General features: G+C 41.7%; 1 protein-coding gene across 1 annotated transcript; it reads right to left on the bottom strand.

Annotated features, from left to right (window-relative positions):
• Positions 1 to 456: 456 nt before the first annotated feature.
• On the bottom strand, positions 457 to 4,727 carry LOC115134346 (uncharacterized). Its single transcript, XM_029668199.2, has 6 exons — positions 4,537 to 4,727; positions 3,572 to 3,679; positions 3,207 to 3,346; positions 2,885 to 2,981; positions 2,539 to 2,663; positions 457 to 1,232 (listed from the first exon to the last, which is right to left on the bottom strand). The coding sequence occupies exons 1-6, from the start codon at positions 4,619 to 4,621 to the stop codon at positions 1,056 to 1,058; spliced, it is 732 nt and encodes a 243-aa protein (XP_029524059.1). The 5' UTR covers positions 4,622 to 4,727; the 3' UTR covers positions 457 to 1,055.
• Between the last annotated feature and the right edge of the window lie 7,340 nt (positions 4,728 to 12,067).

Raw genomic sequence — 12,067 nt, 5'->3', positions numbered from 1 at the left:
GCCTCTTAATGATATGGCAAATGAGGTCAGGTGCCATACAACCATCATAATACTCTTTCTTCTCCTTAAAATATGAACGTTATCTTTGTCCTTTTCCCATACATTCAAAAATCCCTTCTCACCCTTCTTCCTCCTCCCTTTGCCCTCTTTTAGAGGCTGATTCCCAATTTGACCTGCCTTGTAAGAATTTGTAATCTCACTACCATCCCTCCTTGGTCTCCCTACAAAATATTATTCTATTGGAATAAAAAAGGGCATCATACAGGAGGGTATGTAGGCATTAGTGTTTGTAAATGTTTTGTGTGTGATGGAGTGAGAGACTGGTGGATTCTCCCCCGCTGTTCATTCAAAGTTGGCCTAATTGAGCTGTCAGCCGACACGGTCAAAACAAAACCACTGCCAACAACCTCTGACCCAACTGCATAAGCCCCCCTCATTTAGTTAGCGTTGCCTTAACACAATTCAGGTTTCTTTATTGGCATGACAAATATACATTCTTGTTGCTTAAGCATGTATGCCATTAACAGAACAGTAAAACAAAGACAATGCACTCTGTGATATTTATTTTCCCTCTATCAGACCTCCCACCGCATCGTTTATTTATGGGATGTGCTGTCCCAGATAAAGGGGTTGGGTGGAGGGCGCCTGTGAACAGGACAGAGAGTCACGCTAGGGGGACAGAAATGTGCCAAGCCCCCCATCGCCGCCCCTACCGTCTACCCTCCCTGTCCCCCCGCCGTCTTTTGCTGCCTCAGAGTCATCTTGCACTTTCCCAATAGAGCACATCTAAATAATCTACTATGCACCTGCACAGTTCCATTGACATCCTGGAAGGTAGTGCATTATGTGGTTATTAGTGCATGAGCACTGGAACAATTAAGGACTATGCAGATTCTGGCATGAATTTACATAAAGCTTGGCATCTTACTTACAGGGTTAGGGTTATAATGCATGCAAAGAAAAGCACATTCCTGACTATACAGTAAAATGGATGTGGAATGACTCCAGCACTATAGTTGAGAGTCTGCAGGGACTTATGACAGAGCAGGGAAGCCTTACAGGTTACCCTCGAGAATGACTTTTTTTAAGTCTGCCGGGGAGTTGACAGGGAACACTGTGTGGGTGGTGTTCTTTCTCTCCACCAACGTGGCCACAGCCTCACCAAGGTCCAGGTGGTTCAGGTAACCAGGAGCCATGCGCTCTGGAGGGGCCACACCTGTGTTGATCTTTACCTGTGAGAGCAAGTGAATGGAAGCCAGTTGGCATTGGTTAACAGTGGCGTAAAGTACTTAAGTAAAACTACTTTAAAGTACTACTTAAGTCGTTTTTAAAAAAATCTGTATTTACATTTGACTCCACAACATTCCTAAAGACAATGTGCTTTTTAAGCCATATATTTTCCACTGACACCCAAAAATATTTGTTACATTTAGCAGGACAGGAAAATTGTCCAGTTCACACACTTATCAAGAGAACATCCCTCGTCATCCCTATGGCCTCTGATCTGGCGAACTCACTAAACACAAAATGCTTTGTTTGTCAATTATGTCTGAGAGTTGTGTGCCCCTGGCTATCCATACATTTAAAAACAATTGCACTGTCTGGTTCTTAACAAGGAATTTGAAATTATTTATACTTTTGATACTTAAGTATATTTTAGCAAATACTTTTACTTTTGATACTTAAGTATATTTAAAACCAAATACTTTTAGACTTTTACTCAAGTAGAATTTTACTCAGTGACTTTCACTTCAGTCATGTTTCTTTTAAGGCATCTTTACTTTGACTTAAGTATGACAATTGGGTACATTTTCCACAACTGTTGGTTAATGATAGTGTACAGCAGATTGGCTGAGTGTACAAAACATTAGGAACACCTAATATTGAACTGCACCATTTTTGCCCTCAGAACAGCATCAATTAATCGTGGCATGGACTCTACAAGGTGTCAAGTGTTCCACAGGTATGCTGGCCCATGTTGATTCCAATGCTTCCCACAGTTGTGTCAAGTTGGCTGGATGTCCTTTGGGTGGTGGATTCTTGATACATGTGGGAAACTGTTGAGCATGAAAAACCCAGCAGCATTGCAGTTCTTGACACAAAACGGTGAGCCTGGCACCTACTACAATACCCTGTTCAAAGGCACTTAAATATTTTGTATTGCCCATTCACCTTCTGAATGACACATACAATCTATGTCTCAATTGTCCCAAGGCTTAAACATCCTTTAACCGGTCTCCTCCCCTTCATCTACACTGATTGAAGTAGATGTAACAAGAGACATCAATAAGGGATCATAGCTGTCACGTGGATTCACCTGGTCCGTTTCATGGAATGAGCAGTTTTGTATACTCAGTGTATATGAACCAACAAACAAGACAAGGGAAGGGTGTATTCAGGATCACAATGTTGCAGACAACTTTTACTGGCAATTGCTATTTGGGTAAACTGAGACAAGTTCTGCAACTGATAGCATGATCCTTAATATACACTAGCTAACTAAACAATGGGGGTTTACATTATAGATCTTGGCCACACCTGGTTGAGTTTGCAGGGCACTTCTGGGTACTCCTCTCGTAGTACCTGACAGAATGCCAGGGAGCTGGCGGCGCCAACAGTCAGGAACCCTGTACCTGGCATCAACAGCTTCTCTCCAGCACCACCTGCGGCACAGCACACATCACTGCCCAATAACCACCAAGCCATACTCAGCATAATGTGCAAGGACAAAATATTGTGTTATCAAGTGGGGAAGAAAGTTGTTCCTCAAGACAAGTGTACTAACAGGTGTTGCCAATGTCACTCAAATGGTCCAATCACTTTCACAGAACACACACACCTGTACTGGCTGGAATGTAGGGAAGGGCCCAGGTGGGAGACTCACCTGTGATAAAGGTGTAGGTGCAGTTGGGGTTGTCTCTCACCAGCGGAAAGAAGACCTTCCATGATACAAAGGTGCTAAACAGCAATGTCTCAATCACCTACGGGTGGATGAGAAGTATTCAAATAGATTAATACAGATTAAAGTAGTGAGAGAGGAAGAATTCAAGATGAGAGGGAAATCTAAATAGATGTGGAACTGACAGAAAAGAGAGGAAGGTTGTGGAGTGCAGATTTAAAACAATGAAATCATGATAGCTTAACAGATAATGAGGATGGTAAACTCTGGATCATGAATTAGTCAGTGAGGTGTGTTGAAGACTCACCCAGTGTAGTTCTTTCAGAGTCTGGGTATGTGGTGGCCCACCCTGCCACCAGCTGAATCCCAGAGATGACACAATGTCTGTCACCTTGCCAACAGACTTCAGAAGGGTGTGCTTGACCACCTCTGCCCCCTCCTCTGAACCTGAGACGAAGTGTAACAGAGTTTGAGAGGTGTTTCCATATATATATATATATATATATATATAACCAAAATGTAATGTATGGAAACACCTCTCAAACTCTGTTACACTTCGTCTCAGGGGGCATTGTTTTAATATATATGGGATACCTTCAACAATACTCTCATTTCTAAAATATGTCTGTCAAATGTTGTCACCCGTCAAGGAGTGTGAATGGGTGCTCTTACCAACATTCCCGACTAGGGTAGTGAGGTTGTCTCGGACGGAGGGCGAAACAAACCCCCTGAGCTTCTCTAATCTGCTGTTGTCTCTGGAGATGACAGCCACCTTGAAACCTTGAAACATGGACAGTACACAGTCACAATCAGGCAAACAGAAGGTTAATTTTGCTGCAGTAGTTGGGTTGGCTTATTGCTAAATATTTTATTTAACATTGTAGAATGTCATGGACAATATATTATACTATTAAACAAAACACAATTTAAGAAACCGGAATGTCCACTTGACAAGTGATGGACACTTAAGGCAACTTGTCACCTGAGGAATGACAGTGTGGTATAAATGAAAAGGGCTATACCAATCAATCAACTCGTCGTGGTATTTCGATTCACCATACATTAGATTATCTATCGCGTCCCGAGAAACCTATGTGAAAACGTTAAACCAAGATACACAGGCTTATGCTAGGCTACCAGCACTTTTGACGAAATACAACAATGCATTCACATTGCTCCCGATGTTAACTGCTAGTTGGAGTTCAAGACATCAAGTTTTTGGACATTCTTATGAGAATCACAACTTGAAATCTGTGCGTAAAGGAGAGGCCAGTTTTTTTTACGCGCGGTGACAATCCACAATTCACCTTGACAACGAACGGTAGCCTCATCCTTTTTTTTCTCAATTACTCAAATATTTTTAATCTATTACCCAACATAACTTGAGAAACACAAAACAAAACAACTACTTTCCAGCAGACCCAATTTGATCCACCCAACAACGACAATGGAAAATGGCGCACACAGCATAAGATTTATTAGACCTCTTCATATATCCTACCTATTTTGCACGCAGGAAATTATAGATGTTGCACAATTGAATCCTGACCATTAACCGTGGGCGGGGGCATTGTCTTAAGGCAGGTGTAATGGTTTCAAGACTCCATATGCTCCTTATCTCAATAAGGACATCTTACCTTTGTCGAGGAGTGCTTTAACTATTCCAGAGCCCACTGTTCCTGCTCCACCGAGAGCTAACACAACTCTGTCCGCGTTTGACATGCTGAATAGGTCCAAAGGACTGTACAAAGGAATTTAAACACCGCTGACAGTCTGAGACTATGGAGAGTACTTTGTACCACCCGGGACCTTTAAACAAATAACAAGGGCCACTGTTCCGCCCCTTTACAAGTGTCACTGAAGCCACGCCCGTATCAGGTGAAAGAACAACGGCAAAACCTAATTGACCTCCCATCTCCCCTCTCCCCTTTCACTCTCTCTCTCTCTCTCTCTCTCTCTCTCTCTCTCTCTCTCTCAAATATTGCAGATATTTAATATATTACATTCATAAGCTATATTTTGAATATGTATATTGTTTTAAATTAACATTTAAATAAAAATGCAAATTAATTTGTTATTAATAATGTAGTATGAATATTAATCTTTTTTTTTGTTCATTCGGATTCAGTGAGTCTTCACTACTTAACACTGCCACAAAGGAATAAACCCCGCCCAGAGCCATGTATTTAGCGAGTTGGGCCAAGGCAGTTTCAACATTATGATGCATTAACATGACACTTCAACATTCTATGTCAGCCATATTAGCTTCCCATTAACATTAGGCTACGTGGGGAGTATCAAAAAACATACTATAAAACTGAATGTCTACAATGAGCATTATGATGCATTTACATGACACTACAACATTATATGGCAGCCATCATTAACATTAGATGGGGAATGTTTAAACAATGGTATGTAACTGAATGTCTAGAATTAGAACAATATTCAACATTCTAAAAGTTGGCCTAAGTCTCTAAATATATGGTTGTGACCTTGCCTATTTCTAACATTTTTATTCTTAAAATAATATTTTAAACCTAACCCTAACCTTAATCACACTGCTAACCTTATGCCTAATCCTAACCTTAAATTAAAGGGCAATTGCACCCCTTTTCAACCTCATTTTCATTATCTCCAGCACAATACCAGTGTCTACATATGTGAAAATGACACATTTCTATGTTTTGTAGAAAAAAAATTAACTTAAAAGGTTCTACCCAGTGACATAATCAAAAGTTAATTATTTTAAAAATAGTGACTTTCAAACTTTGATGTGGGGAGCAAGAAAATACCCCCCTGGCTAGAAAGTCATTGCAAGCTTTGAAAATCACTGTTTTTAAAATGGATTTTAATCCTACCCTGTGATTTCTCATTAAAATATTTTGAAGATTTCTTCTTATCTTTTCAACCACAGATCATAGAAATGCTGTGTTTTCACATATGTAGACACTGGTTTTGTGCTGGAGATAATAATTATGAGGTTGAAAAGATGCAGATTTTCACTTTGAGACCAAAAAGCTTATTTTTGTTTTCATAATTCTTCCCACTTTACTTTATGGCTGTGCTATAGATGGGGTAGCTGAGAATTTAACGAAAATGACAATACATGTAGGGAATTGAAGGCGACTCGTGTCAGCTAGTTTAATGTTGTTCTTCATACCATGTCTTGTTTTGAGGTGTTTTGACTGATTTCATGTCAATGCCAATATGGCTGAAATTCGCTACCTAGATAATCAACAACTGTAATGCTGTATTTGAGAGACAACAAGTGCTCATTGTGCAAATGTATTTATGTTTCAATAAACATTGGAGACAAAATATAGTTTAAGCTACATGTTGTCAACAATCTAAGCCAACCCATCTGTTTTAACCCATAATTACTCATGCATCGGTTTTGAGGCTAGCCTAGTGGTTAAGAGCATTGGGCCAGTGACTGAAAGGTCGCTGGTTTGAATCCCCAAGCCAACTAGGTGAAACATCTGTTGATGTGCCCTTGAGCAAGGCACTTAACTCCATTTGCTCTGGATAAGAGTGTCTGCTAAATGACAACAATCTAAACAAAGATGGGCCGGGGGCTGAGCTAAATCGAGTGCACCCACATTTTTGAGCTGTTACGTGACAGTTAACTTTTCTGAACTTTTGATTGGGTTCAAACGTTAAAATCACGCGCATCGATGTAACAGGTTTAGGGTGAGTAGTTACAGAGATACCATAGATAGAACAATGAGACAGATATTTTACTGGACGTATAAATGTGAAGAATCCGCCTGGCGTTTCAACTCACTACCAAATATGGTAGTGAGAGGAAGCCCATTGGCCAGCAGTGGGAGAAGATGGATTTTGGCAGACATTCTGCACATTTTCTCATCAATGAAACATTTGGTCGCAATACTGTTTCCTATTCCCAAAACTAAAATATGTTACGAACAGAGTGGATAACGGTTTGTAGGCTTTACCTTTTGCCAAAGTTTTAAGAATTTGCAATGTTTCAAAGGTGTGCAAAAGTGAATTGAGTTACTGCGCAAGCGCATTTGAGAGAGTAGGCGTTCCCTAACAAACATATGCAAATGTTCTCGAAACATTGCGTCGTCAATGGGCCGCGCGGTGCATTCTGAGCTATTCTGGTTCAAGGCGAGTTCTCCAAGGAGTTGAACGGGAGTCAATTGGGCGCTCAAAACCCAAAATTAGCATCAATTTCGAGAACAACAAGTGAGATGTGAGATAATTAACGTGTTCTCTGTAATATCGTATAGCTTTGGATTCGTGACATTACTTACTTTCGAGGAAAATAGGCAGATTTTTCGATTCATACCCTGACTTTGAGAAGGCAATTCGTGACGATAGTTTAGCAACCGCGCGACGCAAGCAGGATAACGTGAACCTGATTGGTCGACAGTCTTCTGGGTGGGGTGTAAATACCAAAGATTTTTTATAACTAAACCAAGAGACCACAGTCTGTCATTTCTTCTTCTTAGGTATATTGGTGATCGCACAATGTAATGTGCATTCCGCCATCTACTGTGCGGGGTGGAAAAAGGATTCCCCAAAAATTGAACAAAATATTTTTTAAACCAAAATACAAAAAATGTATAAAAAAAATAAAATAAAAAATAAAACAACTTTTTGGGGGAACCTGGGAAGGCATGTAATTCCAGTGCTAGTACCCCTTACAAGTCCCAAAAACTTTTCTGCTGCAGCCACAATAATATCCAGTTTTTTTTTTCTTTGAGACTTGTGTCATACAGTTTACAACTGTAGCAATGAATGCCACAAAATCTACCCTTTTAACACATAGGGTATGTTTTGACTGGTAGCCAACATTTACTACAGGCGGTGGTGTGTCCACTACCATCTCTTCACTAGCATCACTTGTTTTCTCAATTCTTTTAACCCTTGTGTGGTGTTCATGTTTTTATTATTCACCCAATGTTCACAGGTCTGATGGACCCACAACATTATTGGGTTTTTAAAACAATACAGCCATAACAATTTACTTAAAAATACTTAGATATTGACACATCATTTACAAGCAATACATGGTTAATATTTGCCATTTACCTCTGCTAGATCACATTTATCAATAAAAGCGCTATTTGTTATTTTTAATCAAATGTGATTATTTTTTAAACAAAAGCAATTATAGTCAAAACATGGGTGGAATAAATCATGAACAAATATAAATGAAACAAGGTTTTCATCACTATTGATGTTTAATGCTTTGAACTGAACAAATTGGAAAGACACATTTTACATACAGTATTTTATAGAAATTATACAGTAAATGACCCCCATGAAACACAAATTAAGGCTGGTCTACACACCACATGAGGGACAAAGTTTTACTGTGTGTGTTGCAAATATATTTCTTGCACTTTGATGTATGTGCTCTGTGTCTACCTGTCCTTCTTGGGTCTCCACACATCGCTGCGGTTCTTCTTGTTGCTACCGGCTGCAATCTAGAATGATGGAAACAGTTCAGTCATTTTTCTAACATCTCACTCACATATATAGTGACAGCAGGCCAAGGTAGGAGAGTCAGACACACACACATGCAACAACATCACTCACACTTACTTCCAGTATTGGAGTTGTTGGATTTGTGGGTCGGACGGATGGTGTACCAGCATCTTCCTCCTGGATCCTCCTCACAATGTTTGGGGTCCATGGGATATGTTGCCTCCTTTGGATTTGAGGTCTTGCCAATGCCTTGCCCAGCTCGTTGAGAAATAGCCGTCTCCTCTGGAGCTTCCCTCTGTTCCAATCTGGGATCAACGCCAACCAGATGTAAAACACGTTGTATGCCGAGATGTCCAAGATGTTGAAAAATATCACAAATGGCCAGCATAGGGTTCTTTTGCAGCTGTAGCCAGTCACCCCTCCTTTTGTGGCATTGTAATCCATTATGATTTCTTGTTTTTGATGGTCCTGGCCACAGATTCTCCCATCCCTATGCAGCATACTCATGAGTACCACATTTTTTCATTTTTTTGGCATGTAGGACAATAGTTGGCTGTAAACACAAACTTAGAGGAATTAATAGGCCTGCTCTGTGTATTCAACAGCTGAGGTGGGAGCTCTGGCTTGTTTTTTCATACTGTTCCTACCATCTTCAGCTTCCTCTTGAGGAGCTCCTCTCCCAGCTTGTTCGAAGTAAAAAAGTTATTGCATGTGATGTTGTGGCCACGTCCAAGGACAACCCGCATCCCATGGTTTTTTTCAGGGGCGCCTCCATCTGGCTTCCCCATGTACATTTGCAAGTTTCACGCATATGATGAAGCCGCATCCCAGATCTTGATTCCACATTTTGCGGGTTTAGACTGTATGTACTGCCTGAAGGGGCAGCGGCTCCTAAATGGCCTAAGCTGCTCATCAACAGTAACATTGGACCCAGGGTTGTAAAACAGGGGAAAGCGGTTCAACCACTTGTCCCACACTGACCTTTTTATTTTTTAAATGTCACCTTTATTTAACCAAGTAGGCCAGCTGAGAACAAGTTCTCATTTACAACTGCGACCTGGCCAAGATAAAGCAAAGCAGTGCGACAAAAAACAACAAGAGTTACACATAGGATAAACAAAAGTACAGTCAATAACGCAATAGAAAAATCTATATGCAGTGTGTGCAAATGGAGTAAGGAGTTAAGGCAATAAATAGGCCATAGTAGCGAAGTAATTACAGTTTAGCAAATTAACACTGAAGTGATAGATGTGCAGATGATGATGTGCAAGTAGAAATACTGATGTGCAAAAGAGCAAAAAAGTAAATAAAAACAATATGGGGATGAGGTAGGTAGTTGGGTGGGCTATTTACAGATGGGCTATGTACAGCTGCAGAGATTGGAAAGCTGCTCAGATAGCTGATGCTTAAAGTTAGTGAGGGAGATATAAGTCTCCAACTTCAGCGATTTTTGCAATTCGTTCCAGTCATTGGCAGCAGAGAACTGGAAGGAAAGGCGGCCAAAGTGGGTGTTAGCTTTGGGGATGACTAGTGTGATATACATGCTGGAGCATCTGCTACGGGTGGGTGTTGTTATGGTAACCAGTGAGCTGAGATAAGGTAGAGCTTTACCTAGCAAAGACTTATAGATGACCTGGAGCCAGTGGGTCTGGCGACAAATATGTAGCGAGGGCCAGCCAACGAGAGCATACAGATCGCAGTGGTGGGTGGTATATGGGGCTTTGGTGACAAAACGGATGGCACTGTGATAGACTGCATCCAGTTTGCTGACTACAGTGTTTGAGGCTATTTTGTAAATGCCATTGCCGAAGTCGAGGATCGGTAGGATAGTCAGTTTTACAAGGGTATGTTTGGCGGCATGAGTGAAGGAGGCGTTGTTGCGAAATAGGAAGCCGATGCTACATTTCATTTTGGATTGGTGATGCTTAATATGAGTCTGGAAGGAGAGTTTACAGTCTAGCCAGACACCTAGGCATTTTTAGTTGTCCACATATTCTAAGTCAGATCCGTCCAGAGTAGTGATGCTAGTCGGGCGGGCGGGTGCGGGCAGCAATCGGTTGAAGAGCATGCATTTAGTTTTTCTAGCGTTTAAGAGCAGTTGGAGGCCACGGAAGGAGTGTTGTATGACATTGAAGCTCGTTTGTAGGTTTCCAAAGAAGGGCCAGATGTTTACAGAATGGTGTCGTCTGCGTAGAGGTGGATCAAGGAACCACCCGCAGCAAGAGCAAAATCATTGATATATACAGAGAAAAGAGTCGGCCCGATAATTGAACCCTGTGGCACCCCCATAGAGACTGCCAGAGATCCGGACAACAGGCCCTCCGATTTGACACACTGAACTCTATCAGAGAAGTAATTGGTAAACCAGGCGAGGCAGTCATTTGAGAAACCAAGGCTGTTGAGTCTGCCAATAAGAATACAGTGATTGACAAAGTCGAAAGCCTTGGCCAGGTCGATGAAGACGGCTGCACAGTACTGTCTTTTATTGATGGCGGTTATGATATCGTTTAGTGCCTTGAGCTTAGCTGAGGTGCACCCGTGACTAGCTCGGAAACCAGATTGCACAGTAGAGAAAGTATGGTGGGATTCGAAATGGTCAGTGATCTGTTTGTTAACTTGGCTTTTGAAGACTTTAGAAAGGCAGGGCAGGATGGATATAGGTCTGTAACAGTTTGGGTCTAGAGTGTCTCCCCCTTTGAAGAGGAGGATGACCGCAGCAGCTTTCCAATCTTTAGGAATCTCAGACAATAAGAAAGAGAGGTTGAACAGATTAGTGATAGGGGTTGCAACAATGGCGGCGGATAATTTTAGGAAGAGAGGGTCCAGATTGTCTAGCCCAGCTGATTTGTAAGGGTCCAGGTTTTGCAGCTCTTTCAGAACATCTGCTATCTGGATTTGGGTGAATGAGAAGCTGGGGAGGCTTGGGAAGGTAGCTGTGGGGGGTGTGGAGCTGTTGGGTTAGCCAGGAGGAAAGCATGGCCAGCAGTAGAGAAATGCTTATTGAAATGCTTATTCTCGATTACCATAGATTTATCGGTGGTGACAGTGCTTCCTAGCCTCAGGGCAGTGGGCGGCTGGGAGGAGGTGCTCTTATTCTCCATGGACTTTACAGTGTCCCAGAACTTTTTGGAGTTAGAGCTACAGGATGCAAATTTCTACAGGATGTTTATTTAAGATGGTGAGGAAATTACTTTTAAAGAACAACCAGGCATCCTCAACCTAGGGGATGAGGTATCCTGGAAGGATACTGACCCGGGCCAGGTCAATTAGAAAGGCCTGCTCGCAGAAGTGTTTTAGGGAGCGTTTGACAGTGATGAGGGGTGGTCGTTTGACTGCGGACCCATAACAGATGCAGGCAATGATGCAGTGATCGATGAGATCCTGATTGAAAAAGCAGAGGTATATTTGGAGGGCAAGTTGGTCAGGATAATATCTTATGAGGGTGCCCATGTTTACGACCTGATTGCAGCTAGCTTGTCTCTCTGCCGCCGAGCTGGTCTGGTGTCTCGGTTAACGAAGCAGATAATGTTGGAAATAATGTGGAAGCACTGAAAAGTTATGTCAGTTTCTGCATGCCACAGGGATTCTCCATTGGATCCGAAAACACCAGCAAGGATAAGAACCCCACAGTATGCATGTAAATGAGTTTGGTCTATCTCCTTCCATCTCTCTCCAAAAACACGCCTTCTCTCCAAATTAGTGCAGTCC

Source organism: Oncorhynchus nerka, linkage group LG9a, assembly GCF_034236695.1.
Source record: "Oncorhynchus nerka isolate Pitt River linkage group LG9a, Oner_Uvic_2.0, whole genome shotgun sequence".
Lineage (NCBI taxonomy): Eukaryota > Metazoa > Chordata > Actinopteri > Salmoniformes > Salmonidae > Oncorhynchus > Oncorhynchus nerka.
The sequence above is the reverse complement of the archived record's forward strand: the minus strand, read 5'-3'. Positions and strand labels throughout refer to the sequence as shown.